Source organism: Sus scrofa, chromosome 14 (assembly GCF_000003025.6).
Source record: "Sus scrofa isolate TJ Tabasco breed Duroc chromosome 14, Sscrofa11.1, whole genome shotgun sequence".
NCBI lineage: Eukaryota > Metazoa > Chordata > Mammalia > Artiodactyla > Suidae > Sus > Sus scrofa.
The window spans coordinates 107341609-107358382 of NC_010456.5; the positions used below are offsets into that span (position 1 = coordinate 107341609).

The 16774-nt window shown below is 41.7% G+C and overlaps 1 protein-coding gene across 5 annotated transcripts in view; it reads left to right on the plus strand.

Annotated features, from left to right (window-relative positions):
- Window positions 1-16774, plus strand: part of ENTPD1 (ectonucleoside triphosphate diphosphohydrolase 1) — a 127378-nt gene that overhangs the window by 78063 nt on the left and 32541 nt on the right. For all 5 annotated transcript variants that reach the window (XM_005671301.3, XM_005671303.3, NM_214153.1 and 2 more), the window contains 1 exon segment: window positions 7610-7737. Coding sequence is in view for 1 of the 5 variants with exons in the window: in NM_214153.1 (NP_999318.1) it covers window positions 7610-7737 (128 nt within the window). In the remaining 4 variants the exon portion in view is untranslated.

Sequence of the window (16774 nt, forward strand, 5' to 3'; positions counted from 1 at the left end):
CTTCCTTATTTCCCACAACCAGATCTTCTGTTGACATTTGATTTTTGCAGTCATTAACATTTTTAGAGTCAGGCCCACCAGTGCAAAGTCTGTTCCTTGCTGCTAATCTGAGAAGAGAATAGTCCATAGCAAGAAGAAAGGTGGGGTGGAGAGTGTGGAGTTGGCAGAGTCTGATTTACAGGAAGAGCTTGTTCTATACCCGCACCCCAGTTCCACTGCTGGGGGTCACTCAATGAACTCTCCCCACCCAAAGCTGAGCCTCTGAGGGGTCCACTTAGGATTAACCAGGCTACTTTTAGGTTAAATGCACCCCTTTTCTAACTAAAGAGCTATGAACAGAGACTAACCAGCTAATTAACATTTCAAAGAGCAGAAACAAAAGATCAGAAATAAAAGCAAGTAACTTTCTCTGTGGTTCAGGAGATCAGTGAATGGGACCAGTAACCTGTTTCTCTACCTCTCTTTCCATTCCCACCCCTGCCTCTCCCTTCCCCTCTCAATCTCTGGCTCTCTCTACTTGCCTGTGTCTCCCACGTCTGTGTCCACCTTGTTTTCCCTCTCTCTCCCTTACTGTTCACCCTTTAACTGGTCATCAAGGCCTTGAAGTGTATTTTTAGCATTTGTCTATTTATTGACATTATACTGACTTCCTCAGCTTAAAAATAGGCAGGGAAAAAGCCCCACCAAATTAATTAATTAATTAATTAATTAATTGCTTTATTCTCAGACTTGACTCTGGATTTTTTAATTGGGAAAATATGGAGGGGGTGTGAAATAGAATAAGATCTTTTTATTTAAACAGAACTTTGGATGAGTTCTTTTGCATTGTGTCAACTGAGAAGCAGTGAAGCCAAGTAATTTCTATATGTCTCTGATGCTGGGCAGTGGTTGAGGCCATGGAGTGGAGTTGGGAGACTTGGATCCAGTCGCTGCTCTGCCACTTGCAAGCTGTATGACTTAACCTCCCTGGGAACCACAATCCCAGCCTCTGCCTCTTAACTGCTAGCTTTTGATTATCAGGGACTGAAAGAGTCCGTATTTTAAAAAATTTAACATTGTCTGGTGTCATCAGTGACAAGTCCAGACAATCCCTTCAGCCAAATCTTCAAAGTGAGTCAGTTTTCACTTATGGATGATAAGATTAGCTCTATACCTGGCCCTAGTAGCATGCACCAGACACTGTACTAAGCCTCAGTCTCATGATGTAGAGTAAGGTGGTGGCTGAAAGCCTGGCCTCTGGGTACAGAATGCCTTACTTTATTTATTTATTTATTTATTTATTTATTCCATTTTTTTTTTTTTTCCAGAATGCCTTACTTTAGTTCCTGGTCCTAGCATTTACATCAGTGTAACTTTGGGCAATCTTACTTAACCCTCTCTGTGACTCAGTTTCTTCATCTGTAGAGTGACAATAATGGGGATAACAGTAGTAGCTATAATTGTGACCTTATTTAGAAATAGACTCTTTGCAAGTGTAATTAAGGATCTTGAGATCATTCTGGATTTAGAATGGGCCCTAAATCCAAAGACTGGTGTCCTTATAAGGGGAAGAAGGAAATTTGACACACACAGACACAGGTGCAAAGGCCATGTGCAGACAGAGGCAGACACTGGAGTGATGTAGCCATAAGCCAGGGAATGCCAGGAGGCAAGAAAGGAATCTACTCCAGAGCTGTTTGCCCTGTTGATACCTCGATTCTGGATTTCTGGCCTCTGGAATTGTGAGAGAATAAATTTCTACTGTTTCAGGTCACCAAGTTTGTGGTAATTTGTGTGGCAGCCCTAGGAAAACTAATACAGATGATAATGACAGTACCACCTCACAGGAGTGTTGTGAAGGTTGAATTAGTTAGTAGCTATATTTGAAGTACTGAAAGAAGAATCTGGAATACAGCGAGGGCTCTTTGGTAGGTTATGTATTGTTAGCTCGTTGACACTTACCTAGCAACCCCATGAAGTCAGTACTGTTATGACCACCATTTTGCACACAAGGAATTGGAGGCTTAGAGAGACTGAGCAAAGGTGCGCTTCCCTGGACTCTGCTCTAGCTTGAGTCACCTTTCAGAAATCTTTGGAGTCTGCCTTTCTACTGATGGATCGTGATGACTGTTGGCTTGGCAACCCCTTCTGATGGTGATCTCTTGGCAAAATGTCCTGAGCCATCAATAAGACCAGAAAGTATAGAAGGTATAGAGAAGACTTGTCATGATATGGTCCTTACTCCTGGATCCATCTTCCCAGCCCAGTCTCGGCACAAACTTTCCTCCACCAGAGCTATGCTCTGTCCACACTTGGCTGTGTGTTTGTCCTATGACCTGACTTGATTGGAGTTGCCTCCATACGTCATCACAAGACAGGGGTGTGCTGCCTAAAAGGTCACACCTTCCCTCTCCCGGGACTTCAAATGTCTTTCATGGTTCCTGTGGTGCTGAGTGTAAATTATACAAATGATTAGAAATGAGTCAGATCCCTTAAAGTAAGGCAAAGCCCTTACCAGAACCTGCAAGGCCTTACAATCAAGGCACCCAGTGACCTCCCCTGACCATCTCTTACTATTTTCTCCTTCATCACTCCTCCAGCTACCCTAGCCTCATGGCCAGGCACTGCTCCACCCCAGGGCCTTTGCACATGCAGTTCCAGTTGCCTTAAATGCTTTTGCCTAAGAAGTACACATGCTTTCTCCTTACTCCCTTCACGTTTAACATCATCATCTTGGGTCTTTCCCAATCACCCCATCATTCTTCTTCACCTTTCCTTTTTCCTGCTCGCCCCTTACCACTCATAATTATGTAACATAACATATTCTGAATTTTACTTATTTATCTTTTTTATTATCTTTTCTTTCAAATTAGAATATAAGCACTGTGAGGATGGGGACATTTATCTGTTTCTGTTCATTGCTATAGCTCAGAGCCTAGGGTGGGTCTAGTGAATGGTATGATTCATTCAAGAAATAATTGTTGACTGGCTGATTGAACAATGAATGAAACAGCAACAACTATAGAACTCCCAAACTGAATTAGGCCAAACCATTAAATATCTAGGCAGCACATGAAGAGAGGAGCACTGGGAACATTGTGCTTTGAAGCACATAGAGGGGAGCACAGCCTCTCACTGAGCTTGGTTTTCAAGGTGACAAGAAGGTTTGGTAAAGAAAGAGGGGAATAGAATTCCAACTGAAGGAAATCTCACATTGAAAAATGTCAGAATCCAAAATGTATTTATTCATTCAACTAGGAATAGAGCAATGAACAAGCCAAAAAAACGTCCCTGCACTTAGGGAACTTAGTCTAGTGGTCCTACTGTCAGGCATTCTAATCTTGACACACACATCTGCTTACTGGAATGGTAAATGGGAAGGGCTTAAATTTCTGAAGGGCTGAGAGGTCCAGGTAGATCAGTGAGGCTTTCATCTAGCAAGCACAAGAAAGCTACCTTAAATTCTTATTCAGGAAGAGCCATGGGAATGTCAATTATGGAGGAATTCTACACTCACATGAAGGATGAATTCTTGTTACATCCGCACCTGCAGTGTATGGAAGTTATTGGGCCAGGGGTTGAATCAGAGCTGCAGCTGAGGCCTACACCACAGCTGTGGCAACACTGAGCTGCATCTGTGACCTATGCTACAGCTTGTGGCAACACCGGATCCTTAACCCACTGAGCAAGGCCAGAGGTTGAATCCGCATCCTCACGGAGGCAGTGTTGGGTCCTTAATCCTCTGAGCCATAACGGGAACTCGCAAAGATGAATTCTGAAAGGAAAGGGAATTAGGGAAATAAGAAGGGGCTGTTGTAGAGGAGGTGGGGGTGACTGGAACAGGTGGCTGTATATTACGACTGAAGAGGTTGGGTCTAAGGGGCCTGGAATGAAGTATCTGAGAAAGGATCTTAAAGCCCTGGAGTGGGAGAACAATCTAAGTATGTGTCTCTGTATTTGCTATTTTGTTCTCTTTTGACAAGCCAAGCTTGGTCTGGATGTGACCATCCAAAAATTGGAAAGTTGAATATAGTTGTTGTTTTTGCCTGAAACCCACCACACCTGCGAACATGTCACATGTTTTTATTAATGGAGTAGAATTTTAAGATAACACGTCTTTGGTATCATGAAGTAGAGATGCTGGGATTTCCCTGTATAGCAGAATTTTGACTAAGGACGAATTATATAATTTTTTTTTTTTTTTTTTTTTTTTTTTTAGATTTTTCTCTCACTGATCTGAAATGCTAATTTTATTATATATTGATTTCAGTATATATTTGGGTCCACATTTGGTTTTTTGTTTTTTGTTGTTGTTGTTGCTATTTCTTGGGCCGCTCCTGCAGCATATGGAGGTTCCCAGGCTAGGGGTTGAATCGGAGCTGTAGCCCCTGGCCTACGCCAGAGCCACAGCAACGCAGGATCCAAGCCGCGTCTGCAACCTACACCACAGCTCACGGCAACGCCGGATGGTTAACCCGCTGAGCAAGGGCAGGGACCGAACCCGCAACCTCATGGTTCCTAGTCGGATTCGTTAACCACTGCGCCACGACGGGAACTCCTGAATTACATAATTTTAATCTTTACTAGGATGCTGACTGTGGAGGTCATGATGACTCTTTCTGTAAGAATGAAAAAGAATGAACCTTTTTTGCCTCTGACATAATTAATTGGCTTGAAATCAGTCTGTTTTCTCCAAGCTTGGGTTTCCTTCAGTTTTGTCTTTTTGTCAGATGAAGAGCTGATGTTTCTACCTTTCTCACCAACAGAAAAGCTTTCTCATTTGTCATGTGAGAGGAGGAGAACGGGAGAGAAGTGGCGGTCTTGAATTCTCCCGGATTGTGAAACAATTCGAAGGAAAACAAACACAACACTGCCATTAGATATTTTTGGTAAAAATGTTTCTCGAGATTGTTTGTTGAAATACATTTCACATCGTATGATACAAACCACGTTTCTGTTATCCACCAGGGAAATGAAGAGCTTTTCTGGGGGAAGACAGTCATTATGAATTTTCCATTAATGTAGCAGTCGTCACATCTGGGAAGAAGTTCCCTGTTTGTGAGCACACCCTAGATAAGTCCACTTGGACCCCCATGTCTGGTACCCCTTTCTAAGAAGAGCTTGGCTTCCTCCCTGTGATAAGGGCTTTTGAAAACTATCTGTCACAGTTCACAGAAAACACAGTATTTTAATTCTTCCTCTCTCGGTAATCTAGTCAGTGACATGAGAAACAAACAGCCATTATTTTTTGATACTACAGCTTTTGAGAATTGTGTGTGGAAAATTCCTAAACTTCTTCTCAGATCTAAGTTCCTTTTCCTATAGTATCTTTAATAAGGTGAATATGACAAAAGGCTTGAATAATTGTGATAATATGGGTATCATTGCAAAAGCCAGGCAAGTGTGGAAAAGTATGCTTAACAACCGTTCAGTGATAGTAATGAGTTAGCAAGTGTTCTCATTAGGAAAGGAAACAATTAGAGTCACATCAAGCTGTTTCCTACCTCAGGCTTTTGCAGTTGCTGCTCCCTCTTCCTGGAATGTTCTTTCTCCTTCTTATAGCTGGTGTTTTCTCATCATCCAGGACTAAGCTCAAATGGTACCTTCTCAGAGAGACTTTCGTGACCTTCAGTCTAATCTCCCTACCCTAACTCTGCTGCAAGTCACTCTATCACATTCCTTGGTTTTAATTTCTTCTCAGCACTTAGTGTGACCTAAAGTCACTTATTTGAATACACATCTTTTGTGGTTTTTATATCTCCCTAACCAGATGTGAACTCCAAAGGGTGGGGACCTTGTCAGTCATTTTCATTGGATACTAAGGTTAATGCCTGAATGGATGGAAGGAAAATGAGATAATTAAAATTGTCATATTTATGGAAACAAAATAACTAAATAAGTAAACCTTTTGAGCAGTTTGGGGAGTAACACATTCAAAATTCTGCTTTAGTAGGAACATGGCTGCAGTGTGTGACCCTTAGGTATTAGATTTGTAATTTCTTTGTCAAAAAATATGTGCATGTTATAAGCTGTGCTTGTCAGTATTACAACTTTAGGAACTGAGGTAGTACTTAAGGAGCTCTTTTCCAGATTCCAGAGTGCTGGCAGTAAAAAGGACATTTCTGCCACATCAGTTGTATCAGGATGGTTTGGCTTCAAAGCATTTAAATCCTGACTCTAATTGGATCAAACATAATTCTCATGCAGCATCAGATCAAGGTTAGTTGTTTTAGCAGCTCAAAATGCTTCAAGAACTCAAGTTCTCTCCATCTCTCTGTTCTGCTGTTATTGGCTGGACAAGGTCTGAGGAAGAAGAGAGAATACTTTCTTTCTTTCCTATCCTTGCCCCAGCAGATTTCCTCCAGGGTCTCACGGGCCATTTTTGTCCCTTTGTTGAACCAGTCACTAGAGAGGGAATAGGATTATGCAGAACAATCAGCCCCTTTCCGGGAGGTGTGTGGGCTGCCAGGGGGAGTGGTAGGCATCTGAACAAAACTGAGGTTCCTTTGGGAGGGAAGAAGGGAGAAGTGCTATATACTTCATCTATTGTTCCTTCGTTTGGAAGCAATAGATAGTGGTGTTGCTGAAACTTTTTCTCCCAAGTTTTGTGCTGTTCAGTCTGATAGGTACAGACTGGTTCAGTGTTCTTGGGGTGGATGCAGACTGGAGACCCAGGCAGTTACAGTCCTTTGAAGTAAGTTCAAGCCTGTGCTCAGGAGCTGGAGGGGGAGCTCTGCATTGGGAAAGCTACAGCTGCTGAGCAAGAGGGAAAGAGGAGGCAGGACCTCAGCTTCCTCTTTCAGCTGTTTTAATCCCATGCCCTGTCCTTAGAGAAGTGCAGACTATTTTGGAGAACCCATCTAATGTCCACATGCTTCTTTATTACTTGATTCTATTTTTCTTCCCTAAGAAGAAAGTTTGGGGATAATTTGGGAAGCTGAGAGGGGAAGAATGAGAATGGAGGGAATGGGGTAACCACTCCATCTCTTTTTCACCTCTGATCAAAGTAAATTTACCTTTTATAGAATTCTCCTTCTGGAGCTTTTTAATGTCCCATGATGGTGAGAGTATAAACGCGATAGTCAAGATGATGTGAATGGTGAAATGTTCAAAACTCCACAGCCCCTGTGCTGTTATGCTGTTACCAATTACTTCACATATAAGTGTGGTTGAAGTGCAGGGGTTGTGTCAAGCCAAGAAAGGCCACGAAACAGAAGGGTTTTGATGTTTGATGATATCTTCTGAATGCTTTTTAACATAGTAATTACTCTTGGTAGATTTTAAAAATGCAAATGGTATCCTTGTTTTCTTTGTTACTTGAGCTTTGATAAACTTATGTGACCTATTAAACTGCCAGTTTGGGATTTTTTTTCCCCCTCCTCATCCCATGTCCGATCACTGATCTCATTCTGCCCCTTCTTCTTACCACAGCCACTGAGTCATTCTGGCCCTCAACACAGCACAGAGACATCCTTTTATTCTTATTTCCTACTTATTTTGCAAGTGCATCATGGACCAGACTTCTCTATCTTTGCTGTCTCCAGAAAGTCAGCATAAGACCATACAGAAGGGGAAGAAAAATAAATGTGTGTTGATTTCTTATTGATATTTTCTCTTCTTTTGGTTTTAGAGTCTGAACTGAAGACATTTTGCTCCAAAAACATACTGGTCATCCTTGGCTTCTCCTCCATCATTGCTGTGATAGCATTGCTTGCTCTGGGGCTGACCCAGAACAAACCATTGCCAGAAAATGTTAAGGTAACTCAAACCCATGTGTGTAGTGTGTGTTTGTGTGTGTGTGTGAACACGTGTGTTTGAGGGGCCCTGAGTGGGACCTGGGAGGAAAGGGAGGTTATGGTAAACTAGAGCATCCAGGAGGGACTTTTCAGAAGCCCAGGAACAAGTCAGTCTCCTTTGGACTAAGAGAGTAAAGTGGCAGCGAATGTACATTTTGGAAAAAGGAATGACTTGAATCAGTTAGTGATGGGAAGATAATTGTCAGCAAATTAATTAAATCAGTATTCCAACAGAGACAAATGCTTTATCCATCACACGCAGACCTCTGATAGCCAGTGCTGATACTCTACAATCTAGTAGTATCTCTGCTTCTTACTCTCATTGTTTCATTGTGGAAACAATGACGTCTTTGTTTATTGGACACTGCACTCTTTGTTCTTCTTACTCCATTGTTATCACTGTCACCAAAATAATAAAATTTATTAGATAGCTAGCTCCATATACATTGTGGAAGTCAGAGATCCCCATCTCCAAAATATTCAAGGGATCAATTTTTAAAAATCACTTTTAAAAAAGCCCCCATAGAACATATTTATGTATCAACTATAGTAAGTTGCAGTGAATTCATGGATGGACAAATTTCTTATGAAATGGACACATTTGAAGAGCTAAGTTAATATCATTAAAGACAGTTAAGGTCATTTACTGTGATTTATTTCTGCTTCCTTTCAAATTCATCAAAGTAAAATTTCAAAGACATGAATATCTCACAAGTATCTTATAATATGGCCATTATTTTATTTAATCCATTAATTTAAAAGCATTTGGTAAGTTTAAATTTATATTGTGAATACACCATCTTAAACTTTCATTTGAATTATAGTAAATAAATCTACAGGGGCCCAGATACCAGTATGCTAACGAAAGCATACATACACATGGGTGGTGACATATCTAGAAGTTGGCTACAGAGTCCCTGGAATACATATGCAGAAGTATATTTTCTTGCAGTTTATACTAAATTGTGATCCTGGAAAGATGGATGCAAATGCCAGCCCTCTGAAACTATTGCTACCCACCCAAATCATTTGCTATATAGAAGAGGTCTGGATATTACACTGGCATCTGTTTGCCACACACATTCATCCCAGTGGGGCTGTGCACAGCAGACCCTTTGTCAGTACAGATGGCTGATACTATCTCATTGTTAATGGTCTTTTGCCTTTTAATATTGAGTGAAGTTGGCTTTCTTGGCAAAACTTCACTCACAGTTGAAGGCTCATGACATCTTGGTTTTGCTATTTGTTTATCAGCTTCAAAAGTACATGATCCCCTTCTTGATTTGACCTTTTTTACATGTTTATTATTGCATCATTGGAGAGGAAGACTGCCTAGGAGGCAAAATCCACGACAGACTTGGGCTCTGTGTTCCCAGTGAATACTTGTGGTCATGGATGACCTTCTGTCATTCATGATGGTTGTCTTCAAGAATTGTGATTCTGTGATGCTGTGCTGGGCTGGAAAATTGAACAAGGTCTTTGGCATCTGAAGTGAATCTTTATAGCAATGTTACTGGTTTATTTTAAACAAAGATCATTTTATACATGCCAGTTAGCCATTTGTTGAGGTTATACACTAATTTTAATAGGATTCCTGGCATATATTGAGGGCAAAATATTTTAGGTGCTTGTCTCTGGTGATGGCTTTAAGCTGGGTATGCTGTCCAAGTTGAAAGTTATTAGCTAAATGCAGCTCTTTCAACTTAATTAAAATCGAATAGCTTCCTGCGGCTGATGGACCACTAAATTGGACAATATGGACATAGAACATTTCTATTGCTTCAGGAAGTTCTATTGGACGTTACTGCTTTAGAGTAATATAATATCTCTGAAATTATCCAAAACTAACATAATAAAGTGTATGATAAAACATTTTATAAAATCTATAATGAGGAACAATAAGACTTTCTTGTGTAGCTTATGAAGTCTACTACCAGGATCACCCCAAATATCATGAGGTATTAAATTTTTTTTTTTTTTTTTTGTCTTTTTGCCTTTTCTAGGACTGCTCCCACGGCATATGGAGGGTCCCAGGCTAGGGGTCTAATCGGAGCTGTAGCCACCAGCCTACGCCAGAGCCAGATCTGAGCTGTGTCTGTGACCTACACCACAGCTCATGGCAACACCAGATGGTTAACCCACTGAGCAAGACCAGGGATTGAACCCACAACCTCATGGTTCCCAGTTGGATTCGTTAACCACTGAGCCACAACAGGAACTTCATGAGCTACTAAATTGTTTTGAGTTAGTTTGTTTAATGTATTATTTCCTTCCAAGTATGATAATTTAAAAGATAACACTTATTGAGATTTTTGTACTTGGTGCATTTGTTTTAAAAACACATAACACCAGGAGTTCCCATTGTGGCTCACTGGTTAACGAATCTGACTAGCAGCCATGAGAACCACAGGTTCGATCCCTGGCCTTGCTCAGTGGGTTAAGGACCCAGCGTTGCCGTGAGCTGTGGTGTAGGTCACAGATGCGGCTCAGATCCTGCATTGCTGTGGCTGTGGTGTAGTCCAGCAGCTGCAGCTCTGATTGGACCCCTAGCATGGGAACCTCCAAATGCCACAGGTGTGGCCCTAAAAAAAAAGCAAAACCCTCCCCCCAAAACAAAATATAACACCATCTCTTTGTTACTATATCTTATTCAGCATCTCTTTATTCATTTGTTCATAAGTTTATGTATCAATAGTTATTTATCAAGTATCTGTATCAGGTACTAGGCTATACAATTGGGAAGCCAATATAGATGTAATTGAACTTACTGTCTGGGGAAAGACATTTAATAGAGACATAAATTATTAATTACAGCTGTAAAGAGTGTCAGCAAGTAAAGGTTTTGGGGGCCAAGAAAGTGTTTTCTGAAAAAAATGACATTAACAATAATATCTGAAGGATGATTAGAAGTCAGCTGGGGACTAGATGAGTAAAGAATATTTCAGACAAAAGGAAAGCAAGCACAGGACTCTCACAGCAGAAAGTCGTTGGATACCTTCTGGAAATTGGACGGAGAGGGAGAGTGGCCATGTGTTGGTTAAAGATGGTAAGGGAGGTAGTGAGGGCAGCGCCTTGCATCAAGGCATTAAGGAGATAATGTGAGAGACAGTTAGACTGACCAGATCTTAGTGATCAGATTCCTTAGAGGGCCTTTTCTGATAAAGAGGAACACCTTGGGACAGTGACGTTAAGAAAAAAACAACCTCTGTGTGCTTCTGTTCAAAGAGGGTGGTGGCCATAAGCCTCTCTTGGTTCAGCCTCATACGTGGGAAGATTTTGAGCTGTCTACCACTTCCTCTGATTATTCATCCCTGTCTTATTGCAGGGATAATTATTCTGCCTGCTCAGAATGTGACATAACATGGGTCATAGATCCATACTGCCTGGGTTTAAACCTCAGATCTGCTCTTAGAGTCACAAGGTATAACGTCTCTGAACCTCAGTTTCTCCATTTCTAAGACACAACTGATCATTGATAGCTCATAAATTACTATAAGAATTAGTTGGGATAAAGTACATGCAGTGTGAAGGGTGGGACAGGATGCTGACTCACTGCAAATACTCAGTGGTTGATAGCTTGTTATGAGGTGATAATGATAATACTTAATCATCTTTGCAACTTGTCTGCCTGGTGACAAATCGCCACTTATCTTTCCCTGTCTTCTCATCTGACTTTCCCTCCACTAGCCCAAGTTCAGGTCAGCCCTCCAGTCCTGAAGATAGCCATGTAGGCATTTAATTACACATCATGGTAAATTTTATCTTTAGAGGAAAAATACAGGCCCTCTGAGACATGCATTAGGAAGGTAGACTTGAATCTGAGAAGGTCAGGGAAGACTGGGATTGTGGGCGAAGGGCTTTCTGGGCAAAGGTTCTGGAACAGAAGCCTATGGCCAATGGGGAACTGAGAGCAGGCTAGTGTGTGGGCGGGTGTTTTCTGAGTGAGGAGAAGGTTGAACATCCCACCTCTGCAGAGCCAGGAATAGAAGTATGTCATGTGACATTCCAGTTTTCTCTTTCTTTTTCCATTGAGGGAGACTTACTCAGAAGCCTGGATATATGATATTTGCACAGGTAGAATTATTTCCATCCAAAGACAGGGTCTGTCCCACATCCACATGGCTTCCAGTCTCCCTGAGATCAGGCTCTGTTGCTGCCACGTTTCTAGGTCTTCACCAAGGACCCTACACTGGTGTCTCATGAACCAAGTAAGATCACTTCTGCTGTCCCTCTTTCTAGACTATTGCTTCTGTTCACTCAGCATAGCTCATGAAGATCAGTTATGGTTGATAAAATCACGTGAATGATTAAAGACTATTTTTTTTTTTTTTTTTTTTTTTTTTTGCTTTTTAGGGTTGCACCTGTGGCATATGGAGGTTCCCAGGCTAGGGGTCAAATTGGAGCTACAGCTATCAGCCTACACCACAGCCACAGCAATTAAGGATCCGAGCCGAGTCTGCAGCCTACACAGCTCACAGCAATGCCTGGATCCTTAACCCATTGAACTAGGCCAGGGATCAAACCTGAATCCTCATGGATCCTGGTCAGGTTTGTTAACTGCTGAGCCACAGAGGGAACTCCCTAAAAATTATCTTAAGATAAAGTTGCATACACAGTATGAGTACAACTATATAAAATTACTATGCATTAAAAAAGACCAGAAGGAAATGAAAATAATGGTAATATCTAGTTGGTGAAATCTTAAATATCCTTTTTTCCTTTCCCCTTCATTTTTGTGTTAAGGGCCACACCCACAGCATATGGAAGTTCCCAGGCCAGAGACTGAATCCTAGCCGCAGCTGCAACCTACACCACAGCTTTGACAATTCTGGATCCTTCAACCCACTGTGCCAGGCTGGGGATCGAATCTGCACCTCTGCAGCAACCCAAGCCACTGCAGTCAGATGCTCTACCCCCTGAACCACAGCAGGAACTCCTTCCCTTCATTTTCTAGATGTTATTTAATAAACTTTTAGTACTCTTACAAGAGAAAGTAATATTGAAATAGTGATATTGGAGTTCCCGTCGTGGCACAGTGGAAATAAGTCCGACTAGGAACCAAGAGGTTGCAAGTTCGACCCCTGGTCTTGCTCAGTGGGTTAAGGATCCAGCATTGCAATGAGCTGTGGCATAGGTTGCAGACGCGGCTCAGATCCCATGTTGCCATGGCTCTGGCGTAGGCTGGCAGGTGTAGCTCCAATTCGACCGCTAGCCAGGGAACCTCCATGTGTTGCAAGTTTGGCCCTAAAAGGACAAAAGACAAAATAATAATAATAATAATAATAATATCAAGGGAGTGTCAGATCTCCTCCTCACTACTCAAATCTTTGATTTTTCTTTGATGTGAAGGACATACTTATAGGGCTTTTAGAAATATTTTAAATATGAGCACAGACAAACACTGGGTCCATGTAATAGCATGGCAGGGCACTGCATTTCACAAAGCATTTCTGTAGAGTAGAGATTTTATTATAAACAGAATTCTGTTGTCACTGAGACGGGAATGCTGGCTCACAGGAAGTTAAGCAGGTTTCCTCACTGTTACACTTGCCCGAAGCAGTCCCTTCCCAGTGGGTTTGGGCACCCAGGATGAGGAGAGAGCATGCATCATCCCCCAAACTTCTGAAGATTACTTCACCCAGGTCTTTGCAGGCATGGTGTTCTCTGGAACATCCTTTGGAGAATGTGGTGTGGGGAAAGAGCAAAAGCTGGTGGCTCCCAGAGCTCCAGGTAGATTGGGGGAGGCATAGCTCTCTTCAGTACCCATTCAGCAAGTCCTACCAGTCTGGACTCAGTTTTTCCTATAAAATAAGAGGATTAGAGGAAATGAACTTCTAGCTCAAAAATGGGCCAGCTATAAAAAAAAACAAGTAGATATGCATATAGTTTTGTAACAATGAAAGGCAAATTTTCCAAATGTTCAAACTGAGAATTTTCAGACAGTCAAGCTTTATCCATCCCTAAAGCAGCAAGCAATGCCAGTTTTTTATTCTGGAATCCATTTTGGAAGACAAAAACCATTTGGTACAATTGAACAGGTTAGCCTTCCAGGCTGCTGTATACAAAAGGTGAAATGCCTTCAATTCCTGTCTTAAAGTGTGCTAGAGCACACCCACCCTTCTCAAGCACTTGCCAAATGAAACGTTGTAAAAGTTTTCATTGTTTGGCCACTTCACTGTGTAAGGACTAAGAGGAACAGGCTGATAGGAGCAAGGCTGGTTCCTTTGCTCTACTGGAAGAGTATCTAGTAGGCAGAATAAAACATCCTGATTCCAGATAAAGGCTGCTTGCGGCTGCTGCCTCTAGCTAGCTTTTATCATAATGCCTCTGTGGTTGAAACATTTTCTGGCAGGAAGAATTCAGGGGCCCTGCTATGGAACAGCAGGATTTTCTGCTGTGTAATCCCTGAGGCTCTTTCTCTACCCCGGGAGGTTTCCCATGGGTTCAAAGGCCCCAGACCTCAGTTAGACTCCCCTCTGCCCACAACGGTCACCACCTAAGCCAGTTATTGGTTTGATCTCACTGCAAGCCTGGTTTCAGAGGAGTCTGTGCTGCTTCCTTCTTTGCCATGCCCAAAGCAAGCATAGGCCTTTTTCTTTATAAGGGCATAACACTGATTACCACAGGGAAGCCCCACTGTGCGGAAGGAGTCAGAGAATACTGTGGAGGTTATGGAAGGTCAAGGATTCTCATGCATCAGCACAGTAATACTCCCTGGTGGTGAAATGAAAGAAAGCTTAACACCTCAATCAGCTGTATGTTTAGCCATCCCTAGTGGTCCAAGGAGGTCAGCTGAATTCTAATTCTTGTCATTTTTTCTTCCTGGAGGTTCTTAGGTCCTTCCCAGGTGATAAGACAAGATGAGGGCATCTATGTAGAACAAATACTGCATTAAGCATTATCAAGCGACAGACCACACTGTGGGAGCCACAGCTCATATGAGCAGCAAAGTGTGACTATAGTAGTTGCCTCACACTTGAGAAGTATCTCCATGGTTTTTCTTCCTTTTGCTACTTCATTTACTTTCCTCCACATTTCTCTGCATGTAGTATAGGGATGACAGATAAGTGCCCGAGCCGTGATACCCTCCTCATAAGCCTCATAAGGCAGATACTGTTATTCAGTCATGACTTTTTTTTTCTGATTAAACCGAGGGATGTCACCAAAGATGAATATTAATTGATCAAAGTGGGCATTCAGCAGTCTACTCCTGGGTAAATATCCAAAAGAAAGGGGAACGTAAGCCCACAAAATGATCCCATGAATGTTCCTGCAACTATATTCCCAGTCATCCCAAATTGGAAAAAACCCAAATGTCCATCAACAGTAGAATGGATAAAAATATAGTACATACTTACCCATTCTAAATGTAATAGTTTGCATCTACCAACCCCAAACTCCCCATCCATCCCATTTCCTCCCCATTCCCCCTTGGCAACCACAAGTCTGTTCTCCATGTTCGTGAGTCTGTTTCTATTCTATAGATAAGACCATTTGTGCCATATTTTAGATTCCATAAGCAGCATAGGGAACTATATCCAGTCTCTTGGGGTAGAACATGATGGAAGATAGTATGAGAAAAAAAATGTCCATATACGTATGACTGGGTCACTATGCTATACAGTAGAAATTGACACAACACTGAATCAACCATACTCCAATAAAAATAAAAATTTTAAATAAAGATAAAAATAAAAAAATAAAAATAGAGTGCATGCATATAAGGAAACACTCTACAGCAACGACAAGGGACAAACTACTGATAACACACAGCTTGAATGCATCTTAGAAACTTGGAGACATACTGGAGAGTGAAGGAAGTAAGACATCGAGGGGGTATACTGCGTGAGCTCATTTATTGCAGTTCAAAAACAGGCAGAACTCATCCAGTGATGAGAAATCAAGACTGGCTATCTGTGAGGGAAACTGGCTGAGAGGGGCACTAGGAAACCTCCTGAGGATTAGAAAATGTTACATATCTTGATTTTGATGGTGGTTTATGTGGATATGCACGTGTGCAAAAATGCATCAGGTTGCACACCTAAAATTTGCACACTTATAGTTATCCGTCATTAAAAGTCCTTTAAAGGGGGGACCTATTTGAAAACTATTATCCAGCCCTTGCTCCTCTATTCTTCTTTATAAGGAGCACGAGGTCTTAGGTCTGACTCTGATCTAAATCCAGGCTCTGTCACTTATTCATTTTGTATCTTGAGTAAATACTGCTTAACCTTTTTGTACTTTAGTTTCTCATCTGTATAGCGGGGGATGAAAACAGTATGTACTTTACAGCACTGATCTAGAGGTTAAGTCAGATAATTATTATAAAATACTCCCACACAACACTTGCCTGGTGCATTTAACTCCCTCATGAAATGTGATGTGGTGACTTTGTTCTTCCCTTTTCTTCTGACTACCTGGTTCTTTCTCATATTGTCCCTTTACCTTTCCTCTTACCCTTCCTTCCTTCCTTCCTCCCTCTCTCTCTCTCTTTCTTTCTTTCTTTGTCTTTTTAGGGCCACACCTACAGCATATGGAGATTCCCGGGCTAGGGGTGGAATCAGAGCTGTAGCTGCTAGCCTATGCCACAGCCGCAGCAATGCTAGATCCGAGCCGAGTCTGTGACCTACACCACAGCTCACGGCAATGCCGGATCCTTAACCCATTGAGCAAGGCCAGGGATCAAACCTGCATCCTCATAGATGCTAGTCAGATTCATTTCTGCTGAGCCACGACAGGAACTTTCCCCTTCTTTCTTACTTTATTCATCCTTTCATTGCCTTCTATACCTAAGAGCCAAAAGCATGAAGTTAAAGTACAATTTATAGTTACATTTGTAATTAGTATATTCTATGTCTTTCTTCTAGAGCTCAGGCCATATACCAGACCAATTAAATCACGTGTCTGGGAGTAAGACACCAGCATCAGTAGCCTTTGAAAATTTTCACATGATTCTGGAGTTCCTGCTGTGACTCAGTGGTCAATGAACCTGACTGGAC